Genomic DNA, 19,769 nt, shown 5'->3' with positions numbered 1-19,769 from the left:
CATGTGCCTGTCCAGTGTTTTTATTTCACGTTTTCCACAAGGTTTATGAATGCAAAATGAAGCTATTCTTCCTAAGCTGCTTGCTGGTTTCTTGCTGTTGCCTAGCTGGGGCAGTGAACAGGGAGTACTACATCGGCATTATAGAGACAGTCTGGAACTATGCACCTGGCAATACCAATATCGTATCTGGACAGCTTTTTGCAGAAGAAGAGTAAGTAAAACAGTTGACACTGGTTGAGTTTGATTTTACAGCATTGTCTGCTTTAGACAGTAGCGGATAGACTGAAAACCTGGTGAAGGCAGTGAAATGAATCATGTTGGCGTCACTGGATTTTCTGTCACACATATAAGGGAATTTTTATTTTTTCCTGGCTTGCTTGAGAATTACATTCCAATGCTCTGCTAATTAAAGGCATTGGGATATGTAGGGTTTTTGTGAATTTGTTGCAATGACACGTTTACTAAGTAGAGACTAGAAAAAGACCCTGAATGTCTAATGATGTTTAATTTTGAATGGCTAAGGTGCCAGTGCTGAAAAGAAAACTTTTGCTGTTACGTTTTTAAATGTGGAAGTAAGTTTGACGAATTTAAAACTTTCCTATTGAGCACAGGTTTCCTTTTTAGATATTCATTGTTGGCAGCGGTCATTTTCACTAGTGCAGCAGCACAGCTGGGTCCTTCCATCCACAGCAGAGGAGCTGGGTTGCTTGTTACAAGGCAAGGAGAGTCCTGTGCAGAGTGAGAGCAGTAAGTAGGATGAGGCTAAGTATGGTGAGGAGGAGGGGAGCACCCTGAAGAATAATCAATAAAGAAAACTCAAATATAAAAAGCATCTGAGAAATATTTGAGAGAAAAAAAGTTCCTTGCTGCTATTTTTTTCAGTGTCTTTAAAATGAAAGAGGACTATGCTAAAATAAAAACAATTAAGAGAGAAATCAGAAATTAGAAAAAACTTGAAAATACAGTTCTCATTTAGTCTGTAGATGAGGGACTAGAAGATTTCCAGTGGTTTGTTTTCTCTAGTGAGAGCCAACAATATCTCAGCCGTAATCTGCCACTTCATCACGCATGAGATGAAGCAGTCAACTTTTAAAATTTTTAATCATAAACTAAGTGATGTGTAAGACACTGCCAGTGATTCAGCAGACTAGTAATTCTGATAAATGGTGGAAGCAGGGCAACTTGTCTGAAAATTGCAGAGCAGTGTTGTAACAGAACAAGCCACCACCGTTCACTGCACTTTCACTGCTTTTCTCTGGTCTATGACAACCTGCAGCATGCTAAATTAATTCCAGTTTTTCAGTGGTTGTATGCCTGCAATAGAGCTGGTCCCTTTTATCATACTTTTCATTTTTAGCTTCTCTGATTCTTCTTCTCCTCTTGAACCCTTCAACTATGAGGCTGTGCTTGTACAGAGATTGATATTTATAGAGGCAGGGAAGAACAGGAGAAGGGAAGACCGTGGTGTACCTGGTAGAACGAATACTCTGCAATTGAATGGTAGCTGTTCAAACAGTCCTAGAAGAGCCATAACATATTTGTTTGATTTAATTTGTGGCTAAAAAGCTTCATGCACTAAGACTTCCAGTAAATGAGCTTTTGCAACTAAGATTATGTTCTCCAAGTTTCATGGAGCTCTGAATTGGCATTTTAATTGCACTTCAGATCTGTGCTTGCCAAGGAACAAACAATTCCTTCCCCACATGCTCAAACAATGCTCAGCCTTGTGGGAAATACTTTGCATTTTGGGGCAGTATTAACTTGCTTCACAATATGGCCTGATGGGAATATGAAACCCAGTTGGCTTGGTTTCTCATCGTGTAAGATGAGAAATCAGGAGGCTGCTGAACTTCAGGCAGTGTTGCCTTATCTTCCGGGATTGCCTCCTCCTGGATTAGGTACTTCCACAGCTAGTCTTCCTGAAATGGGCAGGGGGATTTGTTGTTAAAGAGACTCTGGAGTTTGAGCTAACAGCATCAGCCAGTAGTAGCACTACTAGTTTGAACAGCCAGTGCTGGCAGTTTCTATCACCATTGTAGTCAGTGAATATAAGAACTTTTTCCACAAAGATAATTCTTCTCAGAGACTAAAATATTTAATGAAAGGTACCTGACCCTCAGCGCAGGCAAAGGTTGGCTCCAAAGCCATTCCCAGTTGATAGTTGTCAGAGATACGTGGTAACCGTTCACCTGCAGCTGGTGGTGCTTAGGCAGCATATCCACGATGGCTACACGGTTCAGAGGTATTGATACCATGTGTAGGAAATACCATCTCCATCAGTCTCATTTTGGCTCATGGGTTAGGCTGTTTCCTCACTAACCAAGCTCTCATTTTCCATGTAAGTGTTTCATTAATTGAGAGGAGCAATGGTCCAGTAGTTAAGGCAGTCAGTGATTGAGGAGGTCATTGCTAATTCCCTGCCTCTCATGTAATCTGTTTGTATATTCCTGGGCTGAATCTGTAAAAATGAGACTTTATTAGAGTAAATCCATATCAAGTTATTCTTAGTCTATGACTGGTGAGCCATCTGAGGGCTTGGTCTCACTCATTTCAGCACTTTGCATGCCCGCCCCTCCGCCATGCACACACTGGACCTTAGCAGCACCTTGTAGTTTTGCTCATGTCCAGACATCTTAAATGTATTTTACAGCAGAAAAGTCTGCTCCTCATTGCAATGGAGCAAGGACCATGCAGTCAACATAATAGCATGATGATGGAAATTACTATTTTTAACAGGCCATGGAAAATTATACAGCAATTTAAGCATGCAAGTACAAAAGTTTCAAGGAATAAGAACTGTTATTTGCCTTGTCCACATGGTCTCAAATTTGCCCAGAAATGTATCAAATACCCTTATCTTCAGTCTACAAAATAGGTAGAAAAAAATTCAGGTTGGTGCATAATATTTATTCTCTATATGGGTGCCTAACTCTTTACAATAAGAGACATACACAGATATAATTGTGCACAGCACTATGGAGGCGTGGTCTTTATTTGAGACCCTACTAATTAACACCATTCAAATATAAAATGAGCATCTGACACTACAGATGTGTTTCTGTATTTTCTTTACAGGCAGGCTGGCGTCTTTCTCAAAAGAGGATCACATAGGATAGGAAGCACTTACAAGAAGGCTGTCTACACTCAGTACACCAATCAATTATATGATGTGATAGTTGACAAACCTTCCTGGCTGGGTTTTTTAGGCCCTATCATTAAGGGAGAAGTTGGAGATTCCATTATTATTCACTTGAAAAACTTTGCTTCCAGAAGCTACACACTGCATCCACATGGTGTAAGATACACAAAGGAAAATGAAGGTAAGCTTGAGTCCGTTCTGTGCCAGAATTTATCAAAAGTTAATCATTCCTCTGAGCAAAAGTGATACTCTCTCATCAAAGAGAAGACTGGTCAAGTAAATAAAGATTTAAAACAGGACATAATCAATTTAAAATAGGAGCTAAGAAGTTTGATAATTTTTTAAGAGTGAAACACAAAGCCAAAAGTGGAATTCATAAAGAAGGCGATTTTAGATCAACATTTCACCTGAAATAAGAGTAATTATGTTTCACCTGAAATAAGGGTATAAAGGCATATAAGAGATGCAGGTATTGAGGATATCTAAAGGAAAAATTAATGCTGTTATGAAGAAGATATTGTTAACAGCGATAACTTACAGTTCCAGATTCTTAACACTAAATTTGTGTATATTGTATATAAGATACACAAGAATTTCTTAAAATGGAGAAACAGCTATTGCTTTGTAATAAATAAATGAGATATAAGTCTGACACACTTTAAGATGTATTGTAGGGTTGCTATTGTGATTAGTGACGAATTGCCCTTGCAATAGCTGGTCTTGCCACACTCAGGCGATGAGGAATTTTCGGCACCAGACAGCACCAGAATATGGCTCTTGAAAGTTTTATTAGTGGGCCTTTAAAACAGTGTGTGAATTGTTGAGAATATGATGTTGTCTCAAAAGCAGTCTTTAAAAATATTCATTAGAAGAATTTATGAAGTATCAGCCTAACTTCTAATATTTCATGAAGTTTTTTGTTACAGCTAATATATGACTTGATATAGACACATTCTCTGGGAGCAGAACAGTGTGTTATGTAGCAGTACATGCACTTTTTGGAACAAAGTTTAAATTTTTTTTCTGTTGCTCTCATTCCAGTGACACCTATATTCCTTGAGGACATATGCAGTATTTTAGAACAGTTTCAAAGATTAATATTTAACAAATGTTTTACAAATATTTGAACTGTTATCTTTTTAGCAGAAGTACATAGTGCCCTCCTAATAAATTAAGGACTAAATTTAATGTGCCATTAATCGAAGCACTCCCATGGAATTCAAACGCAAATGAAGAGACACCTAAAGAGATGGAAAAGATCTACTCACCTGATTTTAAAGTTGTTTTTTTTTTTTAACCTGTATTCAGAAGTTCAGTCCCTGTTACTGCAACATGTAGTCAACTTTGAAGCACGGCAGGTGCTATGCTGACACCATATTGTGAATGTGTTGTGTTAATGGTGGCTGCGTGGCATTCTTCAGGTGCTTTTTATCCTGACAACACCAAAGATTTGCAGAAGAGAGATGATGCTGTGGAGCCTGGAGGCCAGTACACTTATACATGGGATGTGACAGAAGATCAAGGTCCAGCTAAGGGAGATGCAGACTGCATAACCAGGGTTTACCACTCCCACATAGATGCTCCAAGAGATGTTGCCTCAGGGCTTGTTGGGCCCTTAATAATTTGCAGGAAAGGTAAACCATAAATAAATAAGTAAATAAATACATATGCAAGGTGATTGATAATGGTTATTGATAAATATCAGTGAAATAATGTACTGGAAGAGGAGAAGTTTACAGTTGATTTTGAAATCGCAACTTTTTGTCTTCTCAATTAGCTGCCTTTCAATAGTGTAGGATGTGGTTTGATTTCGTGTGTGACAGTGAATATAATTTGCAGAATACTTTGTCCACAAATCCATGTGAGTGAGATGTGTTCATGCTAGTAATGCAACAGGATGTGTAAATACTGATATGAGAAACAGATTTACTGTAATCTTATCACATGCGATATTTATTCTTAGTAAAGTTCTTTTATAGTATCTATCAAAACCAATCTTTGTTTTCTGAGCATGTCTGTAAGTTTATGTGTACACTTACACTCAGGAAAAGCAGCAAAATACGAAGTGACCAGCCCTACCGATACTACACTTAAAACTGATGAAAAGATAATGTCAGTTGCCAAAGACTTTGAATATACCACTCTCTTTTTCAGATACAATGAATAAGGACAGTGATAAACACTTTGATGCTGAATTTATCCTTATGTTTTCTGTGATGGATGAAAATCTCAGTTGGTATCTAGAGGATAATATCAGGACATACTGTTCTGAGCCTTCCAAAGTTGACAAAGATGACGAGGACTTCCAGGAAAGCAATAAAATGCACTGTGAGAGAACATTATATTAAAGTTGCTTGTCATTGATGTGGTGAAGTAATATTTTTATGTGTTGTCTCTTTTAAAGGTGAGCTGTAGATAATTTCTTTTTTTTTTAAGCAGGGCTTTTTCTTGGAGGATTAAGAAAGGTTCTTTTAAATAAAAAAAAAAATTTAAAAGTGATGGCAAGTATTGTACAATCAAATCTTTGTAGTTGTGATATAAAATTCTTAGGGGCCAAGAACATTTTGCCAGTATAACTTCCCAGGCGCTCTAAACAGAGTTGTTACTTTGTTCTGTTTCTTAGTCCTGAACTCTGCACTATAATATTGCAGTTTAGAAAAACAGTTTTTACTGTTAGTGTCAACAAAGAAGATACCTTTGGCTCTGATATGGATTACAGAATCATAGCAGGAACTGCTGTTCATTCAGATAGTTGTGGAGATGAAGTGTGTGTCTGATAGTGGCTCACTTTCAAAGGTGCAGTTTTGTTTTGAGCCTCTCTCTATTTTGAAGAATAGAGCAATAGTTGTATGACACCTGCTTTTGAAGAAAAGATCCTAAGGTCTGTGAAGGTAACTGTAATAAATAACATTTCTTTTAGCAATCAATGGCTACATGTATGGATACCTCCCAAACCTCACAATGTGTGTGGAAGATAAGGTAAAATGGCATCTTTTTGGCATGGGTAATGAAGCTGATATCCATTCAGCCTACTTTCATGGACAGACCTTAATAGAAAGGCATCATCGAGTTGACACCATCAACCTCTTCCCAGCCACATTCATTGATGCTGTCATGATACCAAGGAGTCCTGGGGAATGGCTGCTCAGCTGCCAAGTGAATGACCATATCGAAGGTACAGTGTAAGTTCCAGTGATCAGAATATGTTTTAGCTTAAGCTAACAGTTTAGTGAGTCACTTTAGCAGTACTCCTGACCTGGTTATATGCCAGACAATATTCTCCTCTAGGTAACAAAACTCTCATAGTAATTGAAATGCCTAGAAGTGCATTAGATGAGCTTGAGCATGTAGCCACGGAAATCAAGGAAATTCTTGTCTGTAATGGAAATTGTTATCAGTTGGCAGCAATTGGCACAGCTGCACTTTTGCAAGCCTCAACTTTAGACAAACAATAGCATGATGTTTGCCCATTACTGAAGGTAATTAATCACAATTTTCTGTTTGCCAACAAAAAAGTTGGGGCTCATTCCGTGTTTTGGCACAGGGCACAGGACAGGCAGGCTCACTTGCCTGCTGACAAAGGCATGTTCTGGAAAAAGCATTGGCTAATGAGCTGAGATGATCTGCATTTCTCTTCCCTGTATCTTCCTGTATTTCCAGTGTTTGATAGACGTACGAAATACTCAGAAGCTAATTCGACGCTTTTCCATGATCTATATCCCTGTAAGTGTATTAGAGAAGTAATTTGTCACAAAAGTGGGAAGGAACACGGAATTCAAATTCATTTTCCAAGATTTGAAAATTCTAATATAAAAAAAAGAGTATGTTTAACCTGCAGATTCAACTACACAGAGATTATAAGTTTTGAAATAGCTATCATGTCAAGCAGCATCCTGATGTGGTTGCAGCATCCTGGTCAAGACTTAAATCTTACAAATGGGCCTAATCCATAGCTGTAAAAGGACTCTCTTTATTATATTATTTGTAAAAAGACTCTCTTTATTATATTATTTGTATCTCCAACAAGCAGATTTCCTAACAGACCTTTCTGCTAGGGTGCAGAGACCCAGGAGTTTCACAAGTAAGCTGATTAGATTTAGGGGGAAGGTGGTCAGTCTGGTAGCACCTGGCCTTAACTGAAGTGCTAACTGACAGTGCTGTTCCCACTCCACCCTGCTCTTCTCTTTAACTACCATGCCAGTTGCAGCTTTACAAGCAGAACGCACTTTACCACACCTGTCTGCCTACTGTAAATACCATGGCTGTGCTTCTACATCCTAGCCCAGCTGGCGTGCATTCTTTTATATCATTCATCTTCCTTTTCATTTATGATTTGCATATCCATCAATGGTATGGGAATTCTTCAGGGAAGAGAAGAGCTATTGGAAGCAGGGAAAGAGAAAACAAAGTGCAGTTCCTTCTCCCTAGTTTTCTCTACCTCCTTATTTTTTTCCAGGTGGCATGCAGGCCCTCTTTAAAGTAAAAGACTGCAGGAAATCCACAACTGATCACAATGAGAGTACAAAGATAAGACAGTACTTCATTGCTGCTGAAGAGGTCATCTGGAATTATGGCCCATCTGCAGTGAACCATTTTACAGGACAAGAACTAATCGCCGACAGGTAAGTGCTTCTAATTAAAGAAGTTTTACTTTCCAAGCAAAATTGATATGAACATGCTAAATAAGGTAAGCCATATGGTAGAACTTTTAAGCAGAATTTCTCATTGTCCTTGCTTCTGCTTAAATATCAATGCTAGGATAAAAATGAGACCAAATTAGGTCTATTGTTTTCCTTGTAATCTTACTATAAATTTCGCTATAATGTTAGTAATTTCACTGGGATGAAGATGTTGTAATGTCACATGTAGGCAGTGACCTCTGATGATTCAAGATGATTGATTATTCTGAGTTAGAGAACAAAGCTAGGAATTCATTATTATCTCCTTAGCTGATGAAAATCATGCTAACAGCATCTCAGCTAGCAAACAACTTGCACGAGGTAGCTTTGCCCTTTGCTCTGTGTTTACGTATTTAAGACATGGATCAGTTCACTGAATACATTGATTCCTCAGATTTTTCATCTGTAAGTTAAAGAACACTCACCTGCTCCACAAGGGATGAGGCACAGTTCATTATTTGAGTAGTGCTTGTAAAACATTGAAAGATCCTTTTTTGAAGACTAAAAGTGTAGACTAAATCTTCTTACTTTCTTTTTAGATGTTACATATTCTTGGTGTTTATATCTACTGTTGTTGAATTATTTGGAACTTTTAATAAAAAGAAGAGTAAACTTCAGGTTACAAAATGTTGACTAGAAATCATTATTGATGAGTCTCTAAGCATGCTAGCTTTATAAAGGGCAACAGAGCAGTGTCTTTTTCTTAAAGAGAAGTTAGTCAAGGATAATGGATTCCTGCACATCCTTATATGGAACTGCCTGTAAGTGTGTGGCCACATCACTGAAAGGAGACCTAAAAGACAAACTCAGCATGTCATACTGCAGAAAATAGGGTTGAGGTCCTGACTGCCTTTGTAAAACTGAGCATTATGACTTAAACTGTTTGCATCTATTGCAATTTCTTTTACACAGTGAATCTCACATATTTTTTGAACAAAGTGAGACAAGAATTGGTGGCTCTTACAAAAAAGCCATTTACAAAGAATACACAGATGATTCTTTCACTGAACATAAAAAAAGACTTGCAGAGGAAGTGCATCTCGGACTCTTAGGTAAGATATCTAAAATTATTTCATGTCAAAGATTTATGAGAGTAAACTATCACTTCCACGGGCTAGCCACAGTGCCCCTCCGCCTCCAAGGGAGGGGCCCTCAGCTCTCCCTGCCTCCTGCAGACGCTGGTGCCTGTGGCTTCCTCCAAGAGACACCTCAGGGTGTAAGAAAGCTCTTGAAGGCAACGCTGTGGTGGTCCCCACCTTGCCTGTGGGAATAGGCCATGATCTCCAAAGGCCAGGCTCTGAATTACAAGGCCGGGGTAGGCAGGTCTAGCCCTGTTTACAACCTGGCTGCTTCTGGCATCTCTCTGGACTGAGTCTGAGGTTGGTGCTAATGTCTGTAGGTCCCTTTCCAAAGGGAGGAACTGTCCTGCACGTCACTGGGCCTCCACGAGGAATTGGGAATGGAGCAGTCCAGTGGCTGCTGGGCTGCCGTGTGATTCAGGCCACGTGCCAGGGACCTAGTCTGCGGCCACACAGGCCCAGGGGCAGTTCCCCATGCAATGGGAAAAGCAGCCAGCCATTCATTGCCATAAGCCTGTGGTGATCTGTACCTCACTTGACAGGAACATCTTGTAATTACACCGTGTGCTCTTTCCTAGGACCTGTTATCAAGGCTGAAGTGGGTGACAGCATCAGGGTGACCTTCCGAAACAATGCCAGCCACCCGTTTAGCATTCAGCCCCATGGTGTGAGTTATCGTAAGAGTGATGAGGGAGCATTGTACGGTGCTGCCTCCAGAGGTACGCCTATAGACGGGGATCCTGCAAGCACCAGAGAACAAGCTGTCACACATGTTGATGTATTAAAGGTGATAAAATAAACAATGTTCATTCCTACTGTTGGTTTCTATAATAGGTACTGAATCTCCAGCTTCTCACGTGAGTCCTGGTGCTACGTTTACGTATGAGTGGAATGTGCCAGAAGATGTGGGCCCCACAGACCAAGATCCAGACTGTTTAACCTGGCTTTATTACTCAGCTGTGGATGCGGTCAGAGACACCAGTTCTGGCCTTGTGGGTCCTCTCCTGGTGTGCAGGAAAGGAGCTCTTCTTCCTTCTGGGAAACAGGTCAGTCAAAGAAGAAAAAAGGAAGTATTTGCATCATGGTAGCTGAATCTGCTGTCTCCTCCTGAATTGTGACCTCAGGGCCTGCCACATTGAGGACCACTCAGCAACACCTCCTCTCCACATCACAGTCACACCCATGTGCTGAGGGGAATACATAAAATGAAGGAAGTGAGTTTGCTTTTTGTTTTTTTTTAAAAAAGCAAAATATGTCTGGCTCCAGATAGGCAGGCACTGAACTGTGAAACCACCATCACCGTGAGCAACCACTGGCATTCAAGTCTCAGCTAGGATGAGAATGACTAGAAAAATATAGACTTTAAAGACCAAAATACACATTCATTTCCCAAAGTGGTTCCTGCTGGTAGAAAGAGCATTAGCAGCAGATATCTAGTCACCAGATAACAGCAATTAGAGAGCTTTGAGATTATCAGAATGAAGTATCAATGTATGCATCTATCCTACTTTGTGAATTATACTTATAAATTATGCGTATAGAATTTTTCCCCTGACATTTCCTGTTGACTCATTTCTATTTTCCTTTGTGCTATTTCTTCTCAACAGAAAAATGTGAACATGGAGTTTTTTCTACTTGCCACAGTATTTGATGAGAATCTGAGCTGGTACTTGGATGACAATATTTTGATGTTTATACTGAATCCTAATAAAATTGACAAAGATGATGAGGACTTCCAAGAGTCTAACAAAATGCACTGTAAGAAAATTATTAGTTAGCCAAATATTCATTTCTACAATAAGGTTTTTACTTTTGTGATCTCATGTTGGAGACTGGAAACTGTATAGTGGCAGAGACATTTCATTCCATTGGAAACAAAATCATGTTTGAATGCAATTCAATTTCAGCTAAATGTGGTAGTTCAAAATGCCAGCTGCTCAGTGTCTTGCATGGCCGTTGAGCATTTAGCACTGTTAAGTACTCCTTTGAGCAGACAGAAGGAGGAATTAGGTCTGTAGCCCATGTGCAACCCCTATGAATGCAACCAGGCAGCAAGAGAAAACCGACTTCTGCCCTACAGATGATGTAGCTGAAAGGAGGAGTTTTCACAGAATCGCAGACTGGCTGAGGTTAGAAGGGATCTCTGGAGGTCATCTGGTCCAACCCCCCCCCGTTCAAGCACGGTCACCCAGACCTGGCTGCCCAGGACCATGTCCAGGTGGCTTTTGAATACCTCCACGGATGGAGACTCCACCACCTCCCCGGGCAGCCTGTGCTAGGGCTCGGTCCCCCTCACAGTGAAAAAGTGTTTCCTGATGTTCAGAGGGAACCTCCTGTGTACCAGCGTGTGCCCATCGCCTCTGGTCCTGTCGCTGGGCACCACTGGGAAGAGCCTGGCTCTGTGCTCTTTGCACCCTCCTGGCAGGTGTTTACATCCATTGATGAGATCCCCCTGAGCCTTTTCTTCCCCAGGCTGAACAGCCCCAGCTCTCTCAGCCTCTCCTCATAGGAGAGAGGCTTTCTTGTCCCTTCATCATCCTTGTGGCCCTTTGTTGACTCCCTCCAGTATGCCCATGTCTCTCTTGTACTGGGGAGGCCAGCACTGGACACAGCGCTCCAGGTGTGGCCTCACCAGTGCTGAGCAGAGGGGAAGGATAACCTCCCTCGACCTGCTGGCAATACTTTGCCTAATGCAGCCCAGGATATCATTCACCTTCTTTGCAGTAAGGGCACATTGCTGGCTCCTGTTCAACTTGGTGTCCACCAGTACCTCCAGGTCCTTTTCTGCCAAGCTGCTTTCCAGCTCAATTTGTCTGAAGCCTTTCTACAATAGCACCTGCAATCTCACCTTCATAATCTGACCTGCTGGCAACACTCTTCCTAATGCAGCCCAAGATACCATTAGCTGCCTTTGTAGCAAGGGAACATTGCTGGCTCATTTTGTGTTCGTGGCTGAGTCTGGATTCCTTTACCAGCACTGTGGCCCCCTTAGAATGAAAATCTTTGCTTCTTTACTAGGGTGGAGCTGAGTTTCACACTGATTGTGTTTTGGTACTGTAGAAACAGCTTTCAAGTTTCACGTGGAAGAACATTTTTATCTTCAGTACCTAGTCCTGCAAATAAGTCCTAATCTTTAAACATATTTGCTTGTGGTCTTTCTTAAATTTTGCCTTCAGGGGCATTCCTACTATTTACAGAGCCTTGATACTGAGCATTAAGTGGTACCTGTGAGGCTCAGGCTTTGAAAATTTTGCAGAGTAGCTAGAAAGGATTAGTAACTCAAACCAAAAAACACTTCAGACTGTCTCTACTGTATGGCTGGAGGGTCTTGCAGGGTATAAACCAGGATGCTTTATGCATCCTGTACACTTCACAGGTATAAAGCAGTGGAAGTTCCAGTTGGTCAAGTCAGCTACCTGTGCTTTAGACATTGAAAAGGAACAGTTAGAAATTGTTTTAAAACAGCAGGTTTTAAAAGTTGTTTTGCTTGAACTGATTCTCTAATTTTGCTGGTATGATAAAGTATTTTATTATTGATATTTCTGTCAGTCTAAGGCATCACATTACAGCTGAAGTATGTATTATTTAATCTGTATTGCAGAATTAAGTAATGTGTTAATCAAGGTGGGTTTTGTTTCCTCAAATCTTCTGCAGCCATTAATGGTTATATGTATGGAAATCAACCTGGTCTTGAGATGTGTAAAGGAAGTGTGGTTTCCTGGCATTTGATGGGCTTGGGGTCAGAAGTCGACATCCATGGGATATACTTTTCAGAAAACACATTTGTAACTAAAGGAACACGAAGAGATACAGCAAATCTTTTTCCACATACGTTCCTTACAGCTGTTATGAAGCCTGATTCTGAAGGTAAATGTCTTGTTTAAAAATCCTGTTACTAGTTTAGAAACTGTTTACCTATGAACATTTTATGCTTAGAGACAAGCTTTAAATAGCTGATATTTTGATCCTTTGTGAGCTAAAACTGTGTACAGCTGTGTTTGAAGGGCAGCAAACTTGTGTTCATAGGATATAAGCTCTTAATGCTAAAGTCTTGATTATTCTGGCTTCTATGTATGCTGAATTTTATTACTACAAGTAGCCATGCTGCACAAAGAATTTGGATCTTATAGGAGCAATAGCCTGTGTCTCAGTCTCTAAACACTAAATCAACATAGGTAATACAATCTCAAGATCTACTAGTAACAGATATTTATCCTCAAGTCTTTGTTTCTTGTACGACCTCTAGGAGTTTTTGAAGTGTCATGCCTGACAACAGATCACTACACAGGGGGCATGAAACAGAACTACAAAGTGAAACAATGCCATTGGTGGAATGTGGATCTATCTATGTATTTGCATGAAAAGACTTACTATATTGCTGCAGTGGAAGTTGAATGGGACTATTCTCCTAACAGGACATGGGAATTTGAGAGGCATCAATACCATGAGGAAAGGTACTTGGGAATACAGGCAAGGGAAAAAACGCAAAAAGCAAAGGAGCAACTCACTTCTCTGAACCTTTTTCTCCTCCAGGCATTTCTAGACATCCTTTCTTTGCATATATATTTTCAGGGCTCACTTGAATTTGTGGTCCTTCTCCACTAGTGTTGCCATGTAACTGTTAGCCAGACAGCATGATGTTCATGGAATGGTCCAGCATAAATCTTCTGTGGGGCACCTGCAAATTTTCATGAATCCTGGATAGTGCATGCACATTTATTATTTACTGATGTTGGTACAGTCCTTGATGCTTAAAATGTTCATTAATTTGTAGATACGATGACTACTTTGTCCTGGTATTTGATTACCTACAATATGTAGCACGTCTTTGTCTCATGTTTATCTGTACTCTGAATAAGGTTCTTTTTTACTCCTCTCCATTTCATTAGTTTACACAAGAGAAGTCCATGATGGAATTCGTTCACTACGAAGCTTGTCACCTTGATGTTTTATTCCCAGTATTTGAATCTCAGTGAGAGGGAACTGATTGGATCAAATAATTTATGCCAATTAGCAGAAGAGGCTAAACAATGAACTGATGAATTTCTACATGTTCCACCTGTATAACTTAATTTGAGGTTAAAGTAGTAGATTTGTAACTGCCTGTATTTTTTTATTGACTTAATTGTATTTTCTTTTTCCTCAGCTTGATAGCACATCTCCTTGCCCTGCACACCACAGTGGACTCTGTCATAGTTCTAAGCACAAGTAATATAGACTATGCTGTTACCAGACTTTTTTTTCCCCACTGTCTCCAGCTCCCATAATGTCAGCAGAGAACCAGTCCCTCACATTTCATTTCAGCAAGGCACTTAAGCTTTACAAGTTTTAGGCTTCATTTCAGATCTACAGAAGTCACTGAGGGCTCTATTTTTTGGTATGCAAGTTGTTGGATGACTTCTTGCAATTTGAAATACCGGTCAGGCTGAGCACTCAGTATTCTCTCAAATATTATATAGACTTGGTCTATTTATAGTGGTTTTTTTAACCTTCTAGGTTAAGAGAAACCTCCTAGTTTAACAAGAATGTTTTCATGTTGAAGATACCAGTGGTCTATGAGATTACAGTTTCACTGAGCTGGATTTTTGTTTGATGGTCAATTGACATACTTGCAAAAGATGTTTTAAAATACATGAAGAAATGTACAACATATTCTTATCTCTATTTTCTTTTTTTTTTTTTTTTTTTTTTTTGTTTGCAGCCCTGGCAATCCATTTTTAAATAAAGACAACAAATTCATTGGCTCAAAATACAGAAAGGTAGTATATCGCGAGTACACTGATCAGACATTCAGTACTCCCAAACCCAGAGGAGAGGAGCAGCAGCACCTGGAAATTCAAGGTACAGTCATCATGAAGTTCAGTTTTGAAACTGGGAAAAATGTAGTGAAACAAAACAAGAAGATACTATTTGAATAATACCGAGTATAGTTCTACCCACACAAAGCGCCTAAACCTACATGGAATTGCTACTTTTATCATGGTGCTTTCCTTGCAAGATTACATTGCTTGCTTTACAAGAAAAAAACCTGCTTGGCTGCCTGGTCACAGGTCAGTATTTTCAAAGTCAGCATAAAACTGGCCAGCAACATCCAAACTGACTTCAAATACAGAGTAGGTGTTGGAGCTTTTGAGATTTAGGCCTCTACTTAGATGCCTACCTTCAGCTACTCAACTTAGCATATCACAGTGAATGACATTATCTATGTATAGTTTTTAGTTGAATTATAAGCCAATGATGTATATTTGAACATAACAACCTCTCTCTCTCTGCTCTGATCTTCTGTAAAACCGAGTTAATCTTTCTTTTCAATCCAACAGGGCCACTGCTTATGTCAAATATTGGAGATAAAATTATAATAGTTTTTAAGAACTTGGCATCAAGACCTTATTCTATACATGCCCATGGAGTGAAAACAGACAGTTCTGTTGTTGCTGTAACTAACCCAGGTATCAAAGCATCCTTGTTTATTTCTAGCAGGTAACGTCAAGCCTTCTAGCAAGGCTTAGCAAGCTTTCATTTTAGGATAGCAGGAAAGATTTCATTTTTGTTTCTTTGTTTGTTTTTACCTTAGGTTCTTAAATTTTTTTATGCCAATTATGACAAATAGTTCTACAATTAAAATGGCCCTGCTAACTATCGCTGTGTATCCTAGCCCTTGACAGATCAGTAATTTTTTGACATAGCATCAAAAAGGCTGCACCTTTCATGAAAGCAAACAGATTTGGCTACATAGGGAGAGCACAGCTTATGGTACCTATTATTTCAGAAGTTCCTCTGTGATCTTTACAAAAGGATACAACTGTTTTTATTAAGAATGATAAACTGGACAGCGCAGCCACACGCACAAAAAAATGTTGGCAAGAAGAGTCCGGGATCTGCAGAAGGAAAATAACAATAAGCTAGCTAGTGCAGTAATTGGGAAGAGGAAGTTCAAGAAAAATATAAACTGTAAATGGAGATAACATCTGTTTCAGGATGACCTCTTATACGTCAGCACACAAAAAACTTCTAAAATTAATCGATATTTATTCAATTCAGGTGAAACAAAAATATATGTCTGGAAAATCCCAGAGAGATCTAGTTCTGAGAGAGGAGATCCACATTGTATTGCATGGGCATACCATTCAACGGTGGACATCATTAAGGTACATTATTAATATCAATCTAAAGGGTTTTGTTCTTACTTACAGCAAAAGGGAGAGGAGTTTGAAACTTTCTGCTTTCTCTGTCAAGCCATGCCCCCCATTACCATATGTTTGAATTTGTCTCTTGAATAATGCAAGAAAGGGCAGAATTTGAGAGTCACAGCCCTTCATGTTCTTGCTCCCTGGTTTTTCTGCTGTTGGTATAGATCACCTCACTCAGATTTCATTCTTAAAGCTAACACTTTATAGCTTGCTCAATGTCTAATCAGTCATGTGTGGGAAAACTAACAGCAACTGTGGAACATAAATCTGCCATTTTTGTACAAGCGCCCATTAACTTAACATGACTAATAATTTTTAATGGAAATTAATGTATTCTTTCCTTCATGTCTCAGCAAATGCAAATAAAAAAGTGTCAAGAAGTATATTTTGAATGGAAACCAAGATCAAAATCCTAAAACCGAAAAAGAATTTGGAAAAAAAAAGATGAGCAAGAAATTAAAAAGGAATAAATGTTTACTTCTAGCAAGAGATGAAAAAGAGGCAGTTACTCTTCATAATCCATTGAACTTGATCCATGGGTAGTATATAACAGTAAAGAAATCACCTTGTTTGTCTGACACTGGCTACCTTTATTCCCAGATACTGACAGCTGTAAAAATAGTAAGAGAATTCATGTCTGCCATTAAAAGTGCTTCTTCTTAGTCACATCTTGTAATTATATGATTTTTCATTTATGTTTTCAGGACACTTACAGTGGATTAATAGGCACACTTGTTGTGTGTCATAAACATTATTTGCCATCATTTCACACTAAAAAGAAAGTTCAGTTTGCTCTTCTTTTTATGGTTTTTGATGAAAATGAGTCATGGTACTTGGATGAAAACATTCAAACCTATTCCAGCAACCCACACCTTGTTGATAAAGAGGATGAGGAATTCCTTGAAAGTAATAAAATGCATGGTATGTTTCCCAATTTAGTTAATGTAACTCTGGAAACTCTATAAAATTATGTGTTTGAAAGTACTGCATATAAATTTGACTTTCTCATACCTTCTGAATTTCCAGTTCCAGGGCGGATTGCCTGAGAGATTTCACTCAAACTGTTTGAAAACACCCTTAATGCCACTGAATTACTCGTTTTAAAAAAAAATAATAAAAAAAAAAAAAGAAAAATGGTTTCATGTTGAAATTTTGAGGAGAGAAAGGGTAAAAATGAAATTTGAAATTTTCATTTGATGTCAGAAAACAACTGTTCTGGATAAGTTGGAAAGGCAATGTGCATCCTGAAAGCATGTCCTGGTAAAGCTTACCCTTTACAAAGAGCTGCAGGAAATGCAAATCTTTAAGAACTGCAATATTAGCAATGATGTACAGCAAAGAACTTTTCTTTTAACTACATCCTACTTTCTAGTTAAATATGGAATATAATCAGACCCATTCATAATATACTGTCCAGTTGTTTTGTTTTTATATACCATTCAAAGCTGTCACTTTTGCCTGGCATTAGCTTTCAAATCTTGTATTCTATTGAAGTTTAGAGAATAACAATACACAAAAGCTTGTTTGTTTTCGCTGTCTTGCTCTTTCCCTCTTTTAGCCATTAATGGAAAGGTGTTTGGAAATTTACATGGCCTGACTATGCATGTTGGAGATGAAGTAAGCTGGTATTTGATGGGAATGGGCAATGAAGTAGACATTCACACAGCACACTTCCATGGTCACAGCTTTGATTATAAGGTAACAGGTCCTTTCCACTCGTTTCTTGCTGTGTTAAGAATGAAAGGTAGATCAAATACCAAGGACTGTACTCTCTGGTGAAAAGTCAGATGTTACAATATTAAGCAGGACTTGTAATTTGACCGTAAAGTTTTTATGCCTCAAACCTGTATTTTATCAACGTACAAGAGAAGGAGAATATCTGTCAGTAGCATTTGCTGACTGGTAACCTCACAAGTTGTTTTCACAACGTAGCTGTGAATTTTCATGTCTGTGGTAAAACAACAGCTGTAGTTTTCCTTCATTTCCACGTAGTTGCTAGTTTATTGATCTTTTAAGCATGAAGCAGATGTACAAAGTGATGCTTCTGTAGAAATGACATACAGCAGGTGCCTTTTCACTCAACTGTGATTAAAAAGCTTGGTGGGAATATGCATAAAAGGTAGCTTAAATTACAGCTATCTGGTAATGCCACACTGTTTAACCATTGGGTTTTTTTGTCCTGAAGCAAACAGGGGTTTACCGGGCAGATGTCTTTGATCTGTTCCCTGGGACATTTCAAACTGTGGAAATGACCCCGCAGAACCCTGGAACCTGGCTATTACACTGTCATGTTACTGACCACATCCATGCAGGCATGGAAGCAACCTACACGGTGCTCCCAAAGGAAGGTAGGAGCTTATCTATCTCAATAATGTTCATTACATTTAAAGATGAGAATGGGACTCACAGACAGGCCTGCGTACTCAGAACCAGTTCAGGCATCCAGCAATATTTCATGGCTTAATATTGATGTCTGGAGGCAAACCACCCAATCATACTTGCCTCAGCGCTGGTGCTCAGGAAACAGAAATAGCTAAAGGACTGAATGTTAACTGACTATTGCTTCAGCTTCCCATCAATGAAATTAAAATGTCAGATTTTTTTTTTTAAAAAGAATTCATCACGAGACAGAGTAATTCTGTACCCAAGAAGTGCCAGTAGTGTCAGACTTGCACCCAATCTTCATTTAAAACAAAAATAAAGCTGAAGTCATCATCCCTAACAGTTAAAGTACTGAAAAACTAAAATAGTGTTTTTTCTTTCTAAAAGACGTTTTAGCTATACAGACACTATTACCTTGCTTTAGCAATATTACCTGTGAAAAAAACTTGAATCTTGAAGAATTTTGAAAGTTCTTGTTTCTACAAAGTGAATACAATTTTAAAAGCAACACTTTCCTGTATGCAAAAGACAGAGCGTAATAGGTATGCATTATAGTTAATTGACAGAAAGAGAACAGTAGGAACATTTCAAAATGTGTGTATGTAGATGTATATATAGATATACAACTATATAATGTACATGTGTATCTATACTAAAAACAGACTGGAATATTAAACACAATCTAGTTCTATTTTATAAACCATTCTGATTTACAGAATATATTGTGCCAAACTTGCACAGATAATAAAAAGATTGACTTAAGAGTACGCAGAGATGCAGAAATACACTTTACCTTGTAGAAGCAGTATGTTGGTTTTTTTCATAATCAGCCATCTAAAATGCATTAAATTGCACCCTTCAGTGCATTTTAAAGCTGTTTATAAGTGTAATTTGCAATGTCTAGAAGGTACTGGGATCCATTGCTCTCATTTTGGACTCTGTTGTTCATATGCGTAGACTATTCTTTTGATTAAATACATGTAACAAAAGCTATTTTCCCCCTTACAGACAAACAGTCTTTGTTCCCAAGATTATTCAATCAGTTCAAATGTAAAGGTATGGCAGGCACACCAGAATGATGAAAACATTTTACCACAGCGATTCTCCAAGGTCTACCTTCAGTGAAGCATTTCTTGAGAAATACTGTATCTCCTGGACAATTCATCTCCACGTGTGTTTTGGAAGATTTCATTTGGCGGCCAACAGCTAGCAAAAGGGCCATAAACTAAGACAGCTGAATGGATCTAACAGCTTATAAATACGTTTTTCTTTAAATAAAAATAGTATCTTTCAAGCTAAA

General features: G+C 38.8%; 2 protein-coding genes across 4 annotated transcripts in view; both read left to right on the top strand.

The window, feature by feature from the left end:
• The window catches only part of LOC115347791 (transmembrane 4 L6 family member 1-like), a 20,992-nt gene extending 20,788 nt beyond the window's left edge, over positions 1–204 (top strand). Inside the window, exon 9 of the mRNA XM_030029487.2 lies at positions 42–204. The gene's annotated coding sequence lies outside the window, so the exon portion shown is untranslated. The remainder of the gene's footprint in view (positions 1–41) is intronic.
• Positions 1–19,769, top strand: part of LOC115347784 (ceruloplasmin) — a 25,729-nt gene extending 5,960 nt beyond the window's left edge. For all 3 annotated transcript variants that reach the window (XM_030029468.2, XM_041126605.1, XM_030029467.2), the window contains exons 2-20: positions 42–211; positions 3,076–3,320; positions 4,561–4,773; positions 5,294–5,467; positions 6,060–6,314; positions 7,596–7,761; positions 8,731–8,870; positions 9,476–9,616; positions 9,732–9,943; positions 10,505–10,655; positions 12,552–12,764; positions 13,144–13,351; positions 14,599–14,738; positions 15,218–15,346; positions 15,939–16,045; positions 16,792–17,008; positions 17,646–17,785; positions 18,273–18,435; positions 19,478–19,769. In XM_030029468.2, the coding sequence (XP_029885328.1) occupies positions 42–211; positions 3,076–3,320; positions 4,561–4,773; positions 5,294–5,467; positions 6,060–6,314; positions 7,596–7,761; positions 8,731–8,870; positions 9,476–9,616; positions 9,732–9,943; positions 10,505–10,655; positions 12,552–12,764; positions 13,144–13,351; positions 14,599–14,738; positions 15,218–15,346; positions 15,939–16,045; positions 16,792–17,008; positions 17,646–17,785; positions 18,273–18,435; positions 19,478–19,548 (3,255 nt within the window). In that variant the 3' untranslated portion in view covers positions 19,549–19,769. The remainder of the gene's footprint in view (positions 1–41; positions 212–3,075; positions 3,321–4,560; positions 4,774–5,293; positions 5,468–6,059; positions 6,315–7,595; positions 7,762–8,730; positions 8,871–9,475; positions 9,617–9,731; positions 9,944–10,504; positions 10,656–12,551; positions 12,765–13,143; positions 13,352–14,598; positions 14,739–15,217; positions 15,347–15,938; positions 16,046–16,791; positions 17,009–17,645; positions 17,786–18,272; positions 18,436–19,477) is intronic.

The sequence above is a fragment of the Aquila chrysaetos genome, chromosome 10 (genome assembly GCF_900496995.4).
Source record: "Aquila chrysaetos chrysaetos chromosome 10, bAquChr1.4, whole genome shotgun sequence".
Taxonomy (NCBI): Eukaryota; Metazoa; Chordata; class Aves; order Accipitriformes; family Accipitridae; genus Aquila; species Aquila chrysaetos.
Note: the sequence above shows the minus strand (reverse complement) of the source record. Positions and strands in the feature narration are given on the sequence as shown.